At 42.5% G+C, this 22,681-nt stretch overlaps 1 protein-coding gene across 1 annotated transcript in view; it reads left to right on the top strand.

Moving 5' to 3' along the window:
* DPP3 (dipeptidyl peptidase 3) overlaps window positions 1–17,273 on the top strand; it is a 118,231-nt gene extending 100,958 nt beyond the window's left edge. Inside the window, exons 15-18 of the mRNA XM_029613091.1 lie at window positions 423–543; window positions 8,446–8,625; window positions 16,202–16,364; window positions 17,044–17,273. Coding sequence (XP_029468951.1) covers window positions 423–543; window positions 8,446–8,625; window positions 16,202–16,364; window positions 17,044–17,216 — 637 coding nt within the window. The 3' untranslated portion in view covers window positions 17,217–17,273. The remainder of the gene's footprint in view (window positions 1–422; window positions 544–8,445; window positions 8,626–16,201; window positions 16,365–17,043) is intronic.
* Window positions 17,274–22,681: the final 5,408 nt, after the last annotated feature.

The raw sequence follows: 22,681 nt of genomic DNA, 5'->3' as shown, positions 1-22,681 counted from the left end.
CAGCAAGCAGTAAAGGGGAATTCGGCAGGGCTGGAGGCCAAGCTCACTGAGGAATCCTGGTGGAGCAGAGGCTGCAAGACAGGCTGTCAGGAGACCATTGAGGAGATGGCTCGGATAGCTCTGAACAGAGCTCACTAGAGGCCTCTGCAGGTAGGGAGGTGTCATAGTAGTCAGAATCAGGGTACGATGAAGCTACACAGCAGACAAAATCATAACAAACTGTTTGTGCTGTATCACACTTTGGGTATTTCAAGGTGCTACTTTCTATTCCACTCTCCATGCTTGCTTCATACTGTGAATGTCGCAGTGCAGCTGTCTTTTCCTTTGAGATCCCTCTTCAGCTGTTCAAGAGGTATTCATATTTTGGATATCTTGAGGTGCTGCTTTTTCCTCTCCTGAAACCAAGAATGGTCTCTCCACAGGATCTTTGGTCATGAAGGTACCGAGGCAGAGGATGTGATATATGTGAACTGGTTGAACATGGTGCGTGCCGGGGTGCTGAGTCTTGAATTCTACACCACAGAGACCAAGCAGTGGAGACAGGTGCGTTGGCTTAAGGGCAGAGGTGGGGGGAGGCAAGGGGCTGAGAGTTTGTCCTTAGAAGTTGGAGGGAGGGATCAAGGCTTGGAGAGTGGATTTGCTCGTACAGGAATGCATGAAGCACATATACAAAATACACACACATTATAACCTCATCTGTTCCCTATCCTCTTCACATAACCACAAACAGACACATGCGAACACTCTGCACATTTCAAATTGTGACACTTTCAAATGACTAGTTATATAACAAGCTATTTCCGAGTGTCTGTGCTTGTGTGCGTGTGCCTGTGTCAGTCTGTGTCCCTGTGTATGAATGCATGTGTCCATCTGTTCTTATGTGTCTGTGTATTATTATTATTATTATTATTTGTTTCCATTGCATATTCCACTTTTTCAAGGGAAGGCACAAGGTGGATTACAGAAAAAGATAGGAACAGTAGTACATAGGTCTGGGAACAGGGGCGGGGACATAGGAACATAAACAACGAAACACAGGAACTGAACTATGAAAAACTATATACGAGGCAGTACAGGGTGTACACTAATATAGGGAGGATACCTAGCAAAAAGATAAACAAATATGATGCATAAAAGTAGAATACTGTTTTCATAATTAAGGGAGGATACCTAGCAGTAATATTATCGTAAGATGGGTGGTAATGCAGAGTTCAGGTGAAGGCTTGGCTGACATAGCCAGGTTTTGATTCTTTTTCAAAAGGAAGAGTAACACTTTTCCCTGGGGCCACATTACATTTTGTCATTCACAGGGCCAGGGGAGGACGGAGGTCCCTCTTGGAGCTCCTCAAATGGAGGTGTGGGGGGGGGGGGTCCCCTTGGAGTTTATCATTAAAAACACAACTATAATAAAATAGCAATAAGAGCAGTTGCAGAGCAAAACTAGGACAATTGACATTGCAACCCAGCGTGCAAAAAAAAATATATATATATATTCAAATTCTGGTGTCACCTCAGCAGAACAAAATCCCTCCACTGCTAAACACTTTCAGGCCAATTTTAAAACAAGCACGCATGCACCCATACCCATGCATAGCGGCGTGTGAGCAGAGATTCGCTGGAATTTTAAATCATGCACACACTTGCTCCTAATTTTAAAAGGTTACTTGAGCAAACCTATCTCGCATATCTTCCGTATGATTTTACCGGCTTTAATGCCTGTGTGTAAGCGGATTCTAAAACATGCTTGTGTGAGGGACGTTCCCAGTTTTTCCAATGAATCCACCAGTTTGCCCGATCAGTATCAAGGTCTTCCAGATCCCTCTGGTTCTTCATCCTGCATGGCCCCCAGTTGACCCGGAACCCTCACCCTGTCCTGTAAGCCCTAAAACTGGAGCTCCTCATCGGGGCAGCGGTAAAGTTGCGCGGATAAGAAGCCAACACACACTGAGGCCTCCGGTTTTAAAATACGGAGTTATGCATGTAAATATTGGCCCCACCCCGGAAAGCCCATTGCCTCGATCCTTTTCTGCCTCCTTATTTTTACTGAGTGCCACAAGTACATACACACGTAAATCGCAGTTTTGAAAATCCGCATTGCTCATGTGCAGCCCACATATGTGGATATTTTTGCACAAGCAACGCTTTTAAAATCGACCTCTTTAGAAGTAATGCAAACCCCTACAAAAAAAAACCACACCTAGAACCTTGCCAAACCAAGCTATAACAGCATTCATTTTCAGGTTTCGAACATCAACCTTATCTATGGAAAGGCAACAATGCAAATATTACACTACCTATTGGGGTAAAAGAACAAGCTGGACTTCCATAAATCCCTACAGAGAAACTACTTGTTAGCAGAAATACTGCATCTCAGTCATACATGTAGAACACAGACCAACCCTTCCCTAATACAGAAATTCTACTATTCCTATTGCAAATCATGCTCGTAACCTTGGAGTGATCTTAGACTTGAATCTATCCATGTCCAATAATATTTCTATAGTAGTGAAAAAATCTTTCTACAAAATACATATGTAAAAAAATTAAAACCTTTGCTATATGCCACAGATTTCCGTACAGTTCTGCAAGCTTTGATCTTAACTGGACTAGACTATTGCAACTCACTTTACCTAGGACTCCTTGATGTTACACTTCGCCCTCTTCAATTAGTTCAAAACACTTCTGCTTGCCTCATTTCTAATTCAAATCGCAGAGATCATATCACCCCTATACTTCAAACCTTACACTGGCTTCCAATTAAACAACTTATTCAATTCAAAGTTTTGTCAATTATTCATAACTTGATTTACAACCCATCCACTGTATGGCTCTGTTCCTCACTAAGATTATATCAACCACCACGGCAATTGCGTTCACTAGACAAATGTCTTTTAGAAATTCCTACAGTTAAAATGGCTAGACTCGATTTAATGAGAAAACATGCCTTCTCAGTGGCGGGCCCCTTATTATGGAACTCACTTTCTGATTCCCTCAGACTACTATCAAATATAAAAGAGTTAAAAAATGCGCTAAAAACACACTTATGTTCCTTCATTTTTAACAATATTCACACAAACATTACAAAGGTAATTGACAAGAGTAAAGCATATGGGTCTTCTCCAAGAAATCTAAGAGTTGGAAGTAAACAACTTTTTCTATGAGTTTGGACAAGAAAGGGAGACTGGACACGCTGGATGATAGTTATTTACGTTTTTGGGTCCAAGCCTGTTTTTATGATGATGGGTTTGATTACAATATACTCTTAACCTAGCTTGATGCACTCTCTACCTAGCTGCTATCAAACTAGGTCGAGAGTACAATGTACAAATCTCATCTTTGAGTACCTTTCCTCATTCCAAATCACATAAAATCTTCACTGAGATCTAATGTGTTGTTCGTACTTCTGACTGTGCATGTAAAACTGCCCACCAAAACCTCATCCTGAGTTACTAGTTGCCCCTCTTACAGTAGTATAAATAGTTTACTTATATGAGAGCCCTCTCTCTCTCTAGCCAGCAGCAGCCCCAAAATGCCAAAGAAGCCAGTCTGGGCATTTTCAGCCTGCAATGTGAAAATATTTGTGGGTGTGATAAATTTAATGCACATTGTGGTAAAATATCTATGCAGTGCAGTGTCAGAAAAATTACCCTAACCGTTCCTCTTTTTTATCACAGGTGCTATATTTTGCAATTTTATAGCAAAATGATGAATCTAGGCCTAAGTTAGAAACTGCTCTGTAGTAATCATCTCCTCTTGTTGATACCTTTCATTGATTCAAATAATAGAAATTCATCAGTCATCAAATTTGCTGTTAATTCCTTTAACTGTATATGTAAAACCACCCACCCCACCCTCCAAACTCACCCCAAATTGAAAGTGTCCCCTCTTACAGTGGTATATATATGTATAGCATGTCACATTGACTCTATACAGAGGCTCTCTTTCTGGACTTTGTCTGAATATGGACCTCATTGATTTTTTTTCTCTGCAAGTACACTTCCCAAAATGGTCCCAAAAATTTTTTTTTCTAAAGCTCTTAATGCATGTTGTTAAGCTCGTTGTTCTGGAAGCGTGTTGTAACAAATTAGTGCAGCAACGAACAGTGCTTTATCATGATGTAGGGATCCTGTCAGCTCCCTACTAGGATAAACAGGCTGGTGCAATAAAGTACACATAAAAAACTTGCAAACATTCACCTTTCTTGGTTGCCCAGTGCAATAGGCAAATGAACCACAGCGCTAAAATGGACGCGCTAGGGATAAATTATACGTCGTTAGCACGTCCATAGCATCGGGAGTCAAGGAGACATGGTTGTGCATGGGTTAGGAAAATGGAAGCTTAGTTTGATGAGAGTCTGTTTTCCTAACCTGTGCACAGCCAGTATTGACCGTCGTCAATACTTTTTTTTTTCATGTTGCTGCTTTCTGTGATTCCTCCTACTTAGTATTTAAAGGATATTAAGTCGGAGTAACCACAGAAAAGTAGTATTTTCTGCTTTTCTGTTTAGGGCTTGGGGTGTTGGGGCTGCCATTAATTTTTGTGGGTTAAAACGTGCGCGTTGGGTGCACAGTGGTTTTTTACACCAGGGGCACTAGCTAATAGCCTCATCAACATAGCATTTAATTGTGATGAGTGCTATTAGCTACATGCTGGTTTGAGTGTGAATTTTGGACACACTGATCCCCTTATTGCATCAGGGATTATGGACGTTCGTCCAACCGCAGGTTAACCTGTGCGCTAGCCTGAGCACATGATATGGCATCAGCCTGTTAGCAGACTATCCCATTAGTGTGGGGATGAGACATAATAGTAATCTTGTGGATGTATAGCTCCCACATTTGGAAGCAGTAAATGGTAAGCTCCTCTGGTATTTAGAGCATTGCCACTTTCTTAACTATGTGGATTCCCTGTGTTGTTGGGTTTTTTTTAGAGGTAGCATATCTTATTCTATTCCCTGATTTTTTTCTGTTGCTTAATACCTCCATGGAGCCTTTTTATTTGGATGGGTGTTTCTTTCCACCCTCTCAGTCCCTTTTACATTTGTAAATTGATTTATTTATGTTGGAGTACCCATTACATAGGGACTCAATTAAGTTAATTTATTTACTAAGAATATAAGAAGTTGCCTCACTAGCGGGCCGATTCATTAAAGTCCGCGGGAGAGCGGACGAATGCCTGCTCTCGCGGCGCGCGCACAGGCCACTCGCCTGTGCGTGCGATGCAGTATTTAAATTAGGTGGTGCGGTAGAAACGGGCAAAAGGAGGCGCTAGGGACACTAGCGCGTCCCTAGCACCTCCTTTTAGCCCGGAGAGGCGGCTGTCAGCGGGTTTGACAGCCAACGCTCAATTTTGCCGGCGTCGGTTCTCGAGCCCACTGACAGCCACGGGCTCGGAAACCGGACGCCGGCAAAATTGAGCGTCCGGTTTTCGGCCCGACAGCCACCGGCCCATTTAAATTTTTTTTTTTCAACTTTTTTTACTCTTTGGGACCTCCGACTTAATATCGCCATGATATTAAGTTGGAGGGTGCACAGAAATGCAGTTTTTACTGCTTTTCTGTGCACTTTCCCGGTGCCAGCAGAAACTAGCGCCTACCTTTGGGTAGGCGCTAATTTCTTAAAGTAAAATGTGCAGCTTGGCTGCACATTTTACTTACTATATCGCGTGGGCATACCTAATAGGGCCATCAACATGCATTTGCACGTTGAGGGCGCTATTAGGTGCCGCAGGTTGGACGCGCGTTTTCCTCCCCTTACTGAATAAGGGGTAAGGGAAAACACGCGTCCAAGGGCAGGTTAACAGTGCGCTCCGTCGGAGCACACTGTACTGTATCGGCCTGTTTGTTAGACCAAGGGTTCATCAAGCCCAGTATCCTCTTTCCAACAGTATCCAATCCAGGTTACAAATACCTGGCAAGAACCCAAATATTAAATAGATCCCATGCTATTGATGCTGGTAATAAGCAGTGGCTATTCCCTAAGTCAACATGATTAATAGCAGTTTATGGACTTCTCCCCCAGGAGCTTATCCAAAACTTTTTTAAACCTAGCTATACTGACCACCTTAACCACATCCTCTGGCAATGAATTCCAGAGCTTAATTATGCATTGAGTGAAATAATTTTGTTTTAAATGTGCTGTTTGCCAACTTCATGGCGTTCCCCCTAGTCCCTGTATTATCTGAAAGGGTAAATAACTGATTCAAATGTATCTGCTCTAGTCCTCTCATGATTTTAAAGACCTCTATCATATCCCCCCTCAGCCATCTCTTCCCCAAGCTGAACAGCCCTAACCTCTTTAGCCTTTCTTCTTACCATTATATGGGAGAGGTTCCCATAATGAAAGAGGAACCTTAGATCATCAAAATCCAAGGAGAAGGATGACTTACAGCCATCCTGGTGAGAAGGGGAGACTGGGAGTTGGAATGGACCCACAGAAGGGCCCAGGAACATCTACTGGAGATTTGGAAAAGAGGAGCAAGAGAAGGATTGGTGCCATGCAGGTACTGTGAGGAAAATAAGGAGTGTGAGGAGATAGCATAGAGAAGGAAGGAGATAAATGATTGTATAATGTGAAATCCATCTTTGATACTTCACCTACATTGTGAGGGAAGCAATCCACTTGCTGTACACCTGTGGAAGGGAAGAAATCATCAACCTAAACTCTAAATCAATCAGCTTTAACATTTTAAACATAAACAAGACTGAGACGTCAACAAATGTATTTGGAAGCACTGTACCATCTACAGTGAATCAATCACTTTAAAGAACTTTGTTTCTTCTTATTCATGCTGTGGCCAACACTGCTGTGTACAAGAACTGTGAACTGAGAATTAAGAGTTGCAATGTGAAGGGCCTTGAAAGTAATCTTTTTCCCCCACCACTCAGAGAACCCTGCAGTAATGTTTGATACAGTCTGAAAGTGAACTGCTTGAACTGTAATTTGAGTTATGGCCTCTGGAATTATTATCCAGGTTCAGCCATCACAGGGGTTACAATGAGTTTCTGTGAGATGTGCAGAGGGTACATCAGTTAAGCTAGATTGTGACAATCTTAAAGCACGAGGGGGGTTATAGACTCTGAGCATTACACTAATCCACGGCAAGGCAATTTTTGCCAGTAATTTATGAATCAACCTGATTGTTTTATACTTAATTCTGTGGAGTCTCATTAGTATGGGAGTGATGTGTTCGCTAATTCCTGTAGCAAATAAAACACGAGCAGCTGCATTCTGATCAAATCTACCCTGTTCGATCCTCATCCCATGATCCTTTGTCCCGGTGCCTCTCTTCCATTAAAGAGGCCCACCACCTGGGTACTGATACCTTGGAGGTATTTAAATGTTACTAACATATCTCCCCTATCCCACCTTTCCTACAGAGCATACATGTTTAAGTTTATCTCCATATGCTTGATAACAAAGACTATTGGCCATTTTAGTGGTGTCCCTCTGGATTGACTCCAAATGAGGTCTCACTAGGGACCTTTACAGAGGCAGTATCACCTCCTTTTTTCTGCTGATCATTCCTCTTCCTATGTACCCAAGCATCTTTCTGGCTTGTGCTGTTGCTTTATTCACCTTTTTGGCCACCTTAAGGTCATCAGATATAATTACCCTCAGTTTCCACTTTTGTTTCATGTATAAAGGAATGTCACCTCCTATAATGTAGTGCTTCCTTGGAATTTTGCAGCCCAAATGCACGACTCTGCAATTTTTAGCATGAAATCTTAGTTGCCAAATTCTAGATCATTTCTCAATATTTTCTAAATCCCTCCTTATGTTTTCCACACCTACCTGGATGGTCTACCCTGTTGCAGATTTTGGCAAACCCTTCCTGATAGTCCTTCTGCAATATTTACAAAAACGTTGAAAATAACTGGTCCAAAGACCAGTCCCTATGGCACAAGAGTAATAATGTCCCTCCTTGGAATGATTTCACTCAACCAGTTTCTAACCCAGTCAATCACTTTAGGGTCCATATCAAGGAGACTCAGTTTCTAAGTCACCTAGGTGGAACTGTGTTATATATGTCTTTACCTTTGCCCCGGGCATACATCTGTACTCATGCAAGTATATCTTTGTCTGTGTATTCTCTGTATGCATGTGTGTACTTCTTTAGGTTTGTGTGTGAGTTTATGTCAGTCTGTCTATACATAAGGCAGATGACAATGTAGACCCTATTGAACAAGGGAGTAATTTAAAGCTGCTTTGTTGAAGTAGTTTTGGCCAGTCCTGGTTTTACATATAGCCTGATTGGTTTCACGTTTCCAATCTGACAGAGTCACAGCTTTGTGCTTCTCACCTCCCTAGCTAGTAGAGCTCATATCGAAACCCAGAACTGATCAGACCACTGCATCGGGATTCTTAAATTATTCCTTGCCTTGCTATCTCAGATGCTGTTCCCCACATGCTCTATCATGGTTTCTTTGTCTCCCACCACGTGTAGGCACATATGCAAGCAAGGTTCGTCATCTTGCGAGTGCTGCTGGAAGCTGGAGAGGGGCTGGTGTCTGTCCAACACACAGTTGGTGAGGATGGAAGGCCCGATGCACTTATCACTCTGGACAGGAGCAAGATACTCTCCGTGGGGAGACCAGCAATAGAGAGGTTCCTCCGGCGGCTGCAGGTAGGACAGAGGTGGTTTTGAAATGGTGTTTCAGGAATGCTTCCAGATTTCCCATGGAAGGGAATTTCATAGTACGATCTTCCCTACTCTGTTGCTGGCGTTTCCCTCTCACCATTAAATATATATTCTTCTCAGACTCTGATGCTGTCTTGCATGGGCAATGCTTCTACTTTTAAATTATTTTGGGTGGTTGCAGTTATCGGTAGGGCTTGCAAAGAGGGAACTGGGGTGGACTTCAAGGGCACCTGACAAAAAAATGTAGATAAAATTGTTCAATTTCATTTTCCTTATCATCCTGCTTGATCAGTCCAGACTCACGGGTTTTTAGCACCCTATAGCAGACAGTGACAAAGGTCACAGCTCTTTTTAGTAACATTATTGTCCCTATTAGAAGTGGTGTAGATCAGGCTTTTGCCAGTATTCTCTGTCTCTAGCAGATGGTGGCATGTGCTGGACTGGTGAAGTAGAATTTTTGCTGGGCTCCCAGGTTTTTGGGCCTTGGCCTGGTAGAACAGGTTCTGGTACCACTCCCAGGGCAGCAGTCTTTGGGCTGCTTCCCTTGTTAAGCAGGTCCTTCAGCTCCTAGGACAACAGTTTATAATAATTGTTGTCCTAGTTGAACAGGTACCAGGTCTGGCCCTGAGTGTTCCCCTGCAGGCTCTAGCTAGCAGGCCTAGGTATTTATTTATTTTATTTATTCGTTTTTATATACCGACGTTCATAGCAAACATCACATCGGTTTACAGTAAAATGTCAAATACACAATTAAAATACATTTGAATTACAGAATTATAATCATAAAATCATAAAATACATAGAATTCTTAATAAAACATCTAAAAACCAATAAGAAAAAATAAATTATTAAATCATCTAACTTGAACTATAGAGTTAAGAGAATGCTTGTTGACAGAGCCAGGTTTTTACTCCTTTCTTAAATGTTCTAGTATTTGGTTCAAGTCTTAAGTTTTGTGGTAAGGAGTTCCATAATTGTGGCCCAGCGATGGATAGAGCTCTTTCTCTAATAGAGTTAAGAAGTGCTGATTTAGGGGATGGAATGGGTAATGTCCCATTACTTGCTGATCTTGTGGTTCTTTGAGGGGTATGAACATGAAGGCAGCAGTGAGCCATTCAACTTTGTCATTATAAAGGGTCTTATGGATTAATGATAGGGTTTTAAACTGGATACGATGTGTGATAGGAAGCCAATGTAATTCTTTTAGAATAGGGGCTATATGTTCAGTTTTCCTAGTATAGGTTAGAATTCTGGCAGCTGAGTTCTGCAGAAGTTGGAGCGGTCTGGTGGAAGAAGCAGGTAGGCCTAATAATAATGCATTGCAGTAGGGGTTTTTTGAGAAAAGGTAGGTGGCTCCCAGAGTTCATTTGAACCAAAAAGGGTTTCAGGACCCCCACCTCTGGCCTTCCTTCCTTTTTCTTCTCATCTTGGATCTGTCAATGTTAAATAAAGTACGTGAAAAAAAAATTAGAAAGGCAAGGGGAACAAGTTCAGCCGTGGTTTTTCCGTGGCTGTAAAGGCCTATGCTGCTTGGAGCTGCCAGCTACACTAAGGACATGCAGCTCACTGGGCAGGCTCCAGGTGTTTTTTTGGGAAGAACAGCTCTGGTGCCTCCCGTAGCTGCAGAGGCCATCATAGCTTGCAGCCACTAGCTGCACAGAGGTTGTGTGGTCCTGCTATAAGGTTCCTGTTGTGTTCATGGACCCTTGGGCTGAGGCAAGATTGACTCTAGCAGGGGGGAGCCCTGCAGGTTCTCACCGTCAGCAGGCAGAGCCAGGTGAAGCAGGGACCTGTCAGGAGTTTCACCTTTACCAGCCCACGTTCCCCTCGAGTCTTTGGGTGCCGGAGCTGGCAGGACTTAGGCAAGGGTTTTTGCTGATGACTGGAGAGGTGGTCCAAGGCCAGGCTAAGGTCCCATCAGGTAAGATCATCAGAGGCTTCTGTGGTTTTGCATGTTAAGAATTAGCCAGTTCAGAGCTCTTGCCTTCGGACTTGCCATGGCGCCAAGAAACTTTTCCAAGGAGATGAGAGGGTATTATGGTTCATCCCTACCTAGATGACTGGCTAATATGTTCCAAGTCCTGCAGGAGAGCCAGTCAGCCTCGGCAAGATGCTCAAGTACTAATTGAACTGGTTTTGGTAGTGAATTATGTGAACAGTAATCTGATTCCTTCCTAGTCGCTGGAGTATCTAGGGGTTCGCTTCAATACTAGAGTGGGCTGAGACTTCTTAACACAGGAAAGAGTAACCAAGATGTTGGCTCAGGTGCAAGACTTTCTTTTGTGGAGAATTCCCTGGGTTTGGGATTATCTACAACTTCAGGGATGCGTGTCAACCATCTTAGACTTGGTCCCTCTTGGGGAGAGGAGAAGGTAGTTCCTGAACTGCTAAAATAATTACTGCTTGAGAATATTACCTCTGGAATTTGGAGAGAATTGGTGTTGCCCCGATCCTGAGGCGCCGAGTCGGAGGCGGGCTGATGACATCATCTTAAGGCCCCAGAAGAACTATAAAAGATGCCCCTCCTGCAATTAATCCTCCGGGAGAGGAGAAGGTAGTTCCTGAACTGCTAAAATAATTACTGCTTGAAAATATTACCTCTGGAATTTGGAGAGAGTTGGTGTTGCCCCGACCCTGAGGCGCCAAGTTGGAGGCGGGCTGATGACATCATCTTAGGGCCTCGGAAGAACTATAAAAGACGCCCCTCCTGCAATTAATCCTCCGGGAGAGGAGAAGGTAGTTCCTGAACTGCTAAAATAATTACTGCTTGAAAATATTACCTCTGGAATTTGGAGAGAGTTGGCGTTGCCCCAACCCTGAGGTGCTGAGTTGGAGCGGGCTGATGACATCATCTTAAGGCCCGGAAGAACTATAAAAGACGCCCCTCCGGCGCACGCAGGAGCCGTCGGCGCGTGGCTTAGTTTGAACTTTTGCCATTTCGGGTCTGGAAGTCTTTTCCAAATTGTGAAGGTATTGCAAGTAAATATACCTTATATTACTTTCTCCTCAAGCCCCCACTATTCAGGCATTTGGGAATAAATTCAGAGATACATGAAAAAAGGGGATTTGGAATTATTCTTTGTTAAGTTATGCCTCATACGAAAAGAAAGGCTCGGTTAAGGGAGAATCAAACTTCAACTCCCATAACCATCCCAGCCACAAATTTCCTCTTTTTTTCATGGCAACAACTGATAAGCCAATGGAAGGAGCTGCAGTAGACGGAGCTTTAGAGCGAGAAGCAAGCCTACAGGCACAAGACATCTCTCTAAGTCCTGGCGCTCCTATGACTCCCTCCCCACCTGGAATAAATATAGAATATCTTACTGGCTCTCTCGAGTTGGATGAGGGCGTTGTAGATTTAAGTAAAAATATGGAAGAACTTTTAAGGAGTGGAGATCCTCCCATAGGGGGGAAAGGAAGAAACCAGGAAAGAGTTGGAGATTATTTTACATCCAAAATCTTCAGAGGTCACCATGGACACGTTATGGACTGCGATTAAGTCTTTGGAGCAGGCAATAATAAAATAAACTTTGAATACTAATAATTTCCAACAGAAAGTATTAAGTATAGAGAATTCTGTTTCTATTTGTAACAATAAAGTGGCCATAGTTGAAGATAGGGTGGGGAAAATGGAAAAGTTACAAGAAACAATAGTAAAATCAGAAGTGGTTATTGAAAAGAAATTAGAATTTCTTGAAAATTCATTGAGATATTCAAATCTTAGGGTATTTCTCAGGCATCGTCTTGAGAGGTTTCACAGACAACAGGAAATTAAAAAAAAAAAAAAAAAGAAAGACTTGGTCCCTCTTACCAGAGCTCATATGCAGTTCCATCTGAGTTCCTTTTTGTCATGCTGGTCTCAAAAATCTCAGGACTACAAAATTTGTTTCCCCCTTCTAGGTCTATTCCCATGAATCTTTCAAAGGGAATGATTTTGGAGCTCCCTGATCAGACTGTATTTACTTTGGATGTGAGCCTAATGGACTGGGTGGGACACTGTCTCAACTAGGTAGCGCAGGGAATCTGGTCCAAAGAGGAGGACTGTTGAGCCATACAGGCTGGAAACCAGGGCCAGCTGGTTCAGTCTGCTGCATTTCCTACCTTTGGTGAAGAGAGCAGCAGCCTGGGTGCTTTCAGACAATGCCATGGCAGTAGCTTTGTGTAAATGGCCAGGAAGCAAGTCTGCTATTCTAGTGGGCAAAATGGAACCTCCTGCAACTTTCAGCAGCTCACATTATAGGGGTAGAAAATGTCCATGCCAATTTCCTCAGTAGGAATATAGTGGACCCCGAAGACTGGGAGCTCAGCCAGGAAGCTTTCCAAAAGATAATAGACCAATGGGGCATCCCTCACATAGACCTGATGACAACTCGCAAGAACTACAAAGCCAACAGATTCTTCACTTGCTGGAAGGAAAGGGGTTCCAGTGGAATCAATGTCTTAATTCAGATACGGCTGAAGAGCAAACTTCTTTACATTTTTTCCTCCTTGGCCTCTCATAGGCAGGACTCTAAGAAGAATAGTGGCTCATCTGTCAACAGTCATTCTAATGGCTCCATACTGGCCATAAAGACAGGTGCAGCTGTAGACCAGTGTGTACCTCGCCAGCTCCCCGGCTGCTGCTGCATCAAGGTCCAGTTCTGATGGAGGATCCAGCACTGTTTTTAGACTTACAGCCTAGTCCTTGAAAGGACTTGTGCAAGAAAGAGTATTCTATAGCAATGATCTCCACCTTGCTGAGGGCCCATATGATCTCTACTTCGTTGGCTTCTATTTGGGTTTTTGTCTCTTTGAAGTGAGTTGCAATATTCTGTCTGTTTTGCCCTAGTGAGTAGACATCCCAACCATTTTGACCTTCCTGAAAAGAGATTTTGACAAGGACTTAGCCCTTATTTCTCTCATGGTTCAAGTTGCGACTACCTTTTGTTATAAGGGTTGCATTCAAGGGGTCTCAGTGGCTTCCCATCCAGATGTCTCCTGTTTTCTTCACCTGGTAAACATATTTGTCCCCACTTTAGGGCCTTATTCCAAGACGGGACCTTAATCTGCTTCTTTATGTTCTGGTGGGATCTCCCTTCAAGACTACCAGACAGGTATCTTGAAAGGATCTTTCCTTGAAGAGGGTATTTCTAGTAATCATATGTTCAGCTAGATATATTTCTTAATTATAGGCTTTCTCTTGCAGAGATCCCTCCTTGAGTTTTCAGCTGAGTCAGTCACTTTTCATTCAGTGCCGTCCTTCTTATCCAAGATCGCATCGCCTTTCATCTTAGCCATACAACAACCTCTCTCCTAGCATTCCCGAGGGGAGAATGGCTTGCTCAGAATAGATTTCTCTGCCTCTTGGATGTTCATTGAATCCTCTTCATATATCTAAAGCTGACTAATTCCTTTAGGAGGACTGATACGCTGTCTGGCAGACTGCGCAAGGAAGCGGTAACTTCAAAATTGTATTGGACTAGGTGGATCAAAAAGAAGATCTCCTCAGCATATTTGCTGAAGGGCTGCCAGGTTCTGGAGATTCTTCATGTACATTCTACAAGGACTTGGGCTTTCTCTGGTGCTGAGTCAACAACAGCTGCTCCAGAGAACATTTATAAGGCATGGTCTTCTTTACATTTGTTCACTAAACATTACCAGTTAGATGTGCAAGCCTTAAAGCATGGCTTCCCAAACCTGTCCTGTCCTGAGGACCCCAGGATAACCACAATGAATATTCATGAAATAAATGTGCATATACTGAGTCTCCATGATATGCAAATTTATCTCATGCATAATCATTGTGGATATCCTAAAAACCTGATTGGCAGTGGGGTCCCCAGGACAGGTTTGGGAAGCCCCACCTTAAAGGCATGGCTGTTCGCTCAAGCATTTGGTTAATTTGGTAGTTGACTGAGTGGTAATGGAGGGCTATTTTAGTTTTGGTTTAATAAGAATGTTATGCTTTGTATGTTGCACTTTGGTTCTGTGCAGCATTTGGGACAGGTGTTCTCAGGGTAGTCCTGGCTTCTTCCCACCTGATTTAGAATGGGCTTGGGTACTTCCCATGCACCTGGACTAGTCTAGCAGGATGATAAGGAAGGAGAAATTAAGTTTTACCTACTAATTTGCTTTCCTTGAATCTTGCTAGACCATTCCAGAACCCTCTTGGGAAGTCAGTGGCTTTGATTTGCTTATCCATGGCTGAGAATTTTCAGGTCTTCAGAAGGTTTACAGTCTCTCTCTTGGAGAGAATCCAAGGGTTCGCTATTCATCCTTTCTGGCTGTTCTTCTTCTCCCCTTCTAATTCTTACTGGAATTCCATGAGGGGAGATATGTTGGAGGTGTCTCTTCTGTTTCTAAGGTGCTTCATAGTTTATTGCAGTTCTTTCCACTCAGTTGCTTTGACATAAATATAGTGGCATTCCTAATAGTGGCAATGATATCACTAAAATTAGTTGTGTCCTCTATCTCCATCTGCTGGCAGAGTGATATAAACTCCTCATCTGGACTGATCTGGTAGGATTCAGGAAATGAATAAGTAAGACTTAACTTTTTCATTAATCTTTGTTTCCTGTTTCTTCCTGCTAAAGCAATCGTAGCCCTGCATATAGGACATAGCACTATCTGTAACACTGTATATTCTGGGCCGGATTTTAAAAGCCCTGCGCGCCGGCAGCTTATTTTGCATAGGCTGCCGGCGCGCACACAGCCCCCGGATGCGTGTAAGTCCCAGGGCTTCGTAAAAGGGGCGTGTCCGGGGTCAGGGGGTGGTTCAGGGCGGGACCGTGGGGCATGGCACCGGCCTGGGGGCATGGTCGAGGCCTCCGGACCAGCCTCCGGGTCAGGTGATGGCGCGCCAGCAACCGCTGGTGCGCGCAGATTTACGCCTGCTTTCAGCAGGCGTAAATCTGCTAACAAAGGTAGGGGGGGGGGGTTTAGATAGGGCCGGGGGGGGTGGGTTAGGTAGGGGAAGGTGCGGGGGGGTGGAAAGAAAGTTCCCTCCGAGGCCGCTCCGATTTCAGAGCGGCCTCGGAGGGAACAGGCAGTGCGCGCAAGTTGCACAAATGTGCACCCCCTTGCGCGCGCCGACCACGGATTTTATAAGATACGCGCGACTACGCGTGTATCTTATAAAATCCAGCGTACTTTTGTTCGCGCCTGCGCAAATTTATAAAATCTACCCCATTGTTTTTCATTTTTTGTGTCCCTTGTTTATACCCATCTGTTTCTTGCAGTTTGGGGGAGGGTACAAGTGTAGGTTTGCTTAAAATTGTGACTCCTTATAAATTAATTTTGTGAATTTTTAAGGGAGCGTTGTCAGCAACCTCGGATGATATTGAACTCCCATCATTGGTCCCTGTTGGAAACAATGTCACACACACACACACACTCACTCACTCACTCACTCACTGCTCAACCAGTGGAGGCTGTGTCGTCACTGGTTGCATATAACCCCAGATGAAAAGTCTGTGGCGGCAAAGGCTGCTATAGGAGGACCTGAAAGAGGACGGTGGGATGGGTGAGAATTATTGAAAGATGCACTAACCAAGACATTCCTCCACCCTGCACTGTGTTTCAGGTATTTAAGTCAACAGCGGATGTGGAAGGGGGACGGGCAATGTACGAGTATTACTCTGCTGTTTTGGATGATGAGCCATACCGGTTCCTGGCACTGAGAGAGACTGTGTTACTGCGGAAAGAGGCCCGCAAGATGTTTGTGCAGGCCAACACACACGTGACAGGTGAGGAACCGTATCCCCAAACCCTCCTGTATCCCCAAACTACAGGCAGACACGCAGGTGACAAATGAGAGACCGTATTCCAAACCTCTACTGTAATACGGAAAGGCTGTACAGAAACAGTCCCTTCGCAGTAGATCTTACAAATTAATCAAGACAGACATACAGAGACGGAATCTCATTTATTAAGAAAATGGTTAAACTCAATAAGGCTGTAAGTGGAATTACCAGAGGTTAAGACTTAAAAGCAGCCTCAATAAGATGAATGGATTGGACTGGATTTGTCTGAGGCAAGAGAGGGAGCATGAAGCACCATTCCCTCAGGAAATCTATTCTAAGCATAAAGTGATATGATATGTTGGCTGGTTGTATTGTTTGTTTTGTTTTACAGTATGTTACTTGTGATTGTGTATGTTTTATTTTTGTATGCTGCTTAGAATTGTAGTATAGACAGCCTGTAAATGCTTTTAAACAAAAAAATTATATAACTATTTCCCTGTATTTCAGTTTACCCCATAGGTTAGGCACATCCTCTTTAGAGACTTCCCAGATGTGGCTGCATCTCTCATTTCATTGCACCCCTGTTAGGGTGGTTGGCACCACATAACACCACATTATTATTAAATAAATAGAGCAGCGAACCAGATCTGAGTCTCCTTTGTCTCCCACTCACCTCCCATAGGCAAAGATGACCCCCCACAGTTGGTGGAGTACGAGGGCAGTGCAGCAGGTCTGATTCATTCCTTCGTTGATCGTTTCCCCGAAGATGCAGAGGAGATAGAGCACCACCTCCTGGAACTACAGCAGTCCAACGCCCACTTCTGGGGTGCCACAGCTCTACAGTGCCAAGGGTGAATGCAAGAGAAAATGGGACTGTTGCGCTATAAATAAAGTGACCTGTTGATCAAAGCACCCAAGTGCAGTTGGTTTTTTGGTTTTTTTTGCCAAGTTATTGCAGAATGCACATGGCATCCGAAGCCCGCACTGCATTCAGTTACATCTGATACCACCAGACCACATGGCATCAACGAAAAGGTTGGGGGGTGGGATAGGATGGGAAGAAACAAACATTTGGAGGTCCATATTTAGACACAGCAATGTTAGCCAGATAAACGTATCCAGCTAACTTTGGAGGGTTATTCAGTAGTGCAGCCGCACTATTCTTAAAGTTATCTGGCTAACTTTAGAGGGTTATTCAGTAGTGCAGCCACTCTATTCTTAAAGTTAGCCGGCTAACTGTAGCTGGCAACTTTAAGACAATTCTTTGGCTCAACCAGACTTAGCCTGTTAAATCATCCAACTAACTGTGAATATCGGAGTTAGCCGGTTAACTTAGCTCTTCCAAGTTATGCCCCTGGAATGCCCTTAAATTATCCAGCTAAGTTCTAGCCACCTAACTTATTAGCCGGCTAGAATTTAGCTGGATATGTGCCCAAATATTCATTTAGCCTGCTAAATTCTGTGTTAGCCGGCTAAATGCTTTTTAATGTGGACCTCAGACTGTCTAGTTTCATGCTACAGGAGCTCTGCACAGAGAAATAAAAAAAATGTTGTTGCAACCAACAAAAAACTGAGTGTGGGTTAGAAGAAAGCCATGTACCAGTCACCCCAGTGTTTTTATTTTTTTTTTTTTATTTATACTTTATTAATTTTTCAATTATTATGACATAACATGTCAAAACAGAATGCGGGTAATATTATCTCATTATACACAAAGTACGCAAAAAGTTTTAAATAATATTGGAACCTAAATTCAATAAGTTCCCATATCACTTTACATAAAAATCCAAGATATTATACCCATGTTACTATGAAATTTTTAGCAGTAAACAATCTATATCATATAGAGCTCTTCTTTAAATATATTTAAGGAAAAAAGAAAGTACAGCACCCTATTTTTTCCATTTTACGTCAAATTCTCAGCCATTATTATTCCCTAAATTTTTTGCCTCCAAGAAGATTTTTAAATCCGGAGGCTCAAAATACACATATTTAACTTCATTGAGTTTTAATAAACATTTACATGGGTATCGCAATGTCATTTGGGCACCAATCTGCTCAACTAATTGTCTCAATTCCAAAAATTCTTTCCTTTTTCGTTGCGTTGTTTTAGCAATATCCGGGTATATCCATATTTGATAGTTATAGAATTTCACAGATCTATTACGTAAAAATAACTTTAGAACTGTGTCTCTATCCGATGGGAACACAAATCTTACTAAAACAGTTCCACTCTTTTCCACCGGGTCATTGTCAGATGATTCTAATAACTCAGACACATTTAATGGAGATGATTGATTTTCTTTCACATTTTTAAATGAAGTATAATAGATCTTTGCCAGCGGTGGTATGGCTTCTGTTGGAATTTTTAAGATTTCGTTCAGATATTTTTTAAATTGTTCATGTAATGACATATATTTACTTTGAGGAAAATTAATGACTCTAAGATTCAAGAATCTTGAATCATTTTCCAGTCTTTCAAGATTTTTCATCTGGCTCCTCTCTCCTTGCAATAACCCCACTTGAACTTTCTGAATTTGTGTAACTTTCAACTCAAGTTCTTCAATATGTGAATTTTGTTTTCCGATCTGTTGCTCTGATTTTACAATTCTTTCATTCATTTCCATCGTAACTTCAGTCAGCTTAGAAATAGCTTTTTCCAAAGTTACAATTGCCATCCATACTGAATCTAGTGTAATAACAGATGGTTTCTCCAGTTTATTTAAGGGAGTTCTAATGGCTTTTCCTATCCCTCCAATATCCAGCACCTCCTGGTGCTCTTTGGTGGGTCCCTCCTCCATTCCCCTAATAGAGCTTCCACCAATATTCCCTCGAATATGGTTTTCTCCCGTATCCTCAGGAATTTCTTTTTCCCTTTCAGATGATACAAATGTTGAAAATTTCTTTTCAAAAGGAACATTTTCTAGATGGCTCTCCAAAAAGGGGGGAGAAGGGGTTGACGGTGCTCCCGGGCTTAGTGTAACATCTGAAGCAGGTGAACCCGGCTTTAGCTCTGAAGCTGGATTCACAGCGCTTCCCTCAGGAGTAGTCCAAGGGACTGAACTGAAAAAACTCTCAATTTTAGATTGATTGGGATTCGCTGGGGAAGATGTTACTGCAGATTCCCTCAGCTTTCCCTTCCTTTTAGTGTGGGGCATATTAATATGCAACACACAATAAAACTTGAAAAAGAAAGTCTTATACTAAACTCTTGAGAGCTATCAGTTAACTTCCTTAACTAGTTGATTGTTACTGCTATTGAAGGCGAGGAAAAGGAGTTAAACAAAACTTACTTTTAAGGTGAAGGAGATATAGGAGTCGCCAAAAGCAAAGCCGCGCGCCCCTTAGGCGCGCGCGGCTTGGGCGACGCGCGCGCCCTCGGCAGCTGCGCGCCTAGAGTGGGCCGATTTTATGGGCCCCCGATGACGTCAGCAACCGGAAGTGCTTGCTTCCACCGGGGCAAAACTCCTTTCACCCCGGAGCAGGTAAAAGTCCAAGAAGTAAATTCTTTAATTTTTACCGGTTGCTGGGACCTTTCCTCCTTTCTCCTTCACCTCCACCCCAGTGTTTTTATGAAGGGTATGTTAACAACTATTTCATGCCTAGCAACTTTGAAGAGATACCACATAGTTGATGACAAAGCTGACTGGCTTTTTGCTCCCCATATTGTTAGCCTTCAAAGGATAAAAGCCCATAATAAATCAGAAAATGTACAAGAGAAGAAAGAAAAAACCACCAAAGTAGTTAACAGGAAAATCAGAAGGGAATGAAAAGAAAAACAAGAGAGGGAAAAGGAGAATCATCTTGAAGAGTCAGGCATATCAGTGCTCAGTCTTGTCAACTAAATCACAGAACTGGGGGCTGTCATGGTAGAGATGAATTTGGATATAGTTGCAATCACCAAGTCTTACTTTTTCTGACTTGGCAGTTACCTGTTGCTGTTTTGGGCTTCCAGCTCAGGTAAAACCAGGGCTGGGATCTGGCGCAATGCACCTTCATTCCCCTATTTTATATCTGCCCCTTCCCTCAATATAGCCAGCCTCGTCATTGCAGCAAAAGTCATGGGTTAGAGGCCAGGCACCAAGATTTCTTTTGGAATCCTGAAATTATGGGCCCTGAATCCAGCCACTAGGTGTCTACCTTGAGTGATAACCTGATTCCACCCCCTTTTCCTAGGGCCTGTGAATGCTGCCTTCTTGGCATCTCTACCCTCAGCTGACTCAGGGAGCAGAAGACCAAATTGGGGACCTTCACCATGGAGCCATGGAGCTTTAACTGCCCAGCCATTACAAATGTAATGGCTGGGCAGTTAAAGGCCGCAAGGTGGCGTTATTTATTTTTGTAATTCCCACACAGACATTCTGCATACATAAGATATTGGAAAAGCAAAATTTATTTTGATTTCACTACTATAAATATATAATAAAAGCAAACAATGTTAACACTATGTAATGAGTATCAGAGCAAAAAACATATAATAAAAAAAAAAAAAGTAATAATAATATTAAGCACAAGGTAATAATAAATTGTAAAGTAAATATATGTGAGCACATGCATATGTATGTGTGTGTGTGTATATATATATATATATATATATATATATATATATATATGTATCTATATGTATGTATCTATATATTCAACAAAAAACAATTAGCAGAAACAAATACTCTAAATGTTCCTAAAAATATAGTAGATATATAAAACTGAATATAGGAGCAGCAGAAACTTAAAATATACAACAAATGTATTAAATATTTATTAATTTTTTAATTTTTAACAAAGTAAAGCCCTAAAACATCATTATCCAACTAAAATGAAATGCAAATGAGATAACAGAACACCACATTTGACAGTTATTTTCTTATTTGAAAAAACAATAAAAATGGCTCTTAAGAAATTAAGTATCCTGAATGTTTCAATATCCAAAGGCGCTATTATTACCCCTTATACAATAGGGTAATAGCACGTGGAAAACACACGGCCAACCCCCCCAAAACTAATAGTGCTCATCACATGCAAATGCATGTTGATGAGCCTATTAGGTAGTCACCCGCAATACAGAAAGCAAAATGTGCGGCCAAAGACAGGAGTTAATTTCAGATGGCACCGGGCAAGTGTACAGAAAAGCAGAAGAAACTGCTTTTCTGTACACCCTCTGACTTAATATCATAGTGATATTAAGTTGGAGGCCCCAAAAATAAAAACAAATAAAAAATGTTCTTAAAAAAAAAAAAAAAAATCTGCCCGCGGGTTGGAAAATGGACGCTCAATTTTGCCAGCGCCCATGTTCCGAACCCGTGGCTGTCAGCGGGTTCGACAACCGAAACCGGTAAAATTAAGCGTCGGCTGTCAGACCCGCTGACAGCTGCCGCTTCCACCAATAAGGAGGCGCCAGGGACGCACAAGTGTCCCTAGCGCCTCCTTATTAGTGCGGCTCTCCCGCGGAGTTTACTGTATTGGCCTGTAAGATATTGAACAGAACCGGTCCCAACACCGATCCCTGTGGCACTCCACCTAACACAGCTCTCTCTTCAGAGTAGTTTCTATTTATCTTTACACGCTGTTTCCTATCAGTCAACCAGTTTGTCATCCACTTCACCACCTTGGTGCTCACTCCGAAGCTTTTCATTTTGTTCACAAGCCTCCTATGTGGAACGGTATCAAAAGCTTTCCTGAAATCCAAATAGATGACATCAAGTGCTCTTCCAGCTTCCCTCTTTCAGGTTACCGCTTTTCTTGGACTTCTTTTGTGCCTTATTCAGCTGACTTTTGTTATCTCCTTCACACATTTCTTTGAGATATGGGGGGTGACATTCCAATTTCCATCTGCCACCCCCATCCTCTAGTCTAAATGCCTTATGGCATAGGATTTGAATATATCGTTTAGGATCTTTGTTCCTGCCACAGACAGACGTAAGCCATCTTTGACATAGAGCCTTTTACTGTTCCACACATGGCCCCAACCCTCAATATATCCAAAACTTTGTTCCTTACACTAAGTTTTGAGCCATGCATTGAAGTTATCTAGATGGCTTAGCCTCTCTTTCCCCTTTCCGTGAACAGGTAATACTTCTGAAAAAGCAATAGTCTTCGCCTTGTGACTAATCTGCTTCACCAGAGTCTGGAAATCTCAACATAGAGTCCTTACTTTCTTCTTTGATTGCATTGACTATCTGAAGAGCATTTCTATCAGCCGATGATCCTGGAAGGCTCATTCCCTCGAAAAGAGTTCCCAAACTAGTGCCTCTGATGACTGAGAGCTTTTTCTTATGGTTTTTGGATGTATTACTACATTTCTGTGTGCATTGGGTTTCTTC

The sequence above is a fragment of the Rhinatrema bivittatum genome, chromosome 8 (genome assembly GCF_901001135.1).
Source record: "Rhinatrema bivittatum chromosome 8, aRhiBiv1.1, whole genome shotgun sequence".
Taxonomy (NCBI): domain Eukaryota; kingdom Metazoa; phylum Chordata; class Amphibia; order Gymnophiona; family Rhinatrematidae; genus Rhinatrema; species Rhinatrema bivittatum.
The sequence above is the reverse complement of the archived record's forward strand: the minus strand, read 5'-3'. Positions and strand labels throughout refer to the sequence as shown.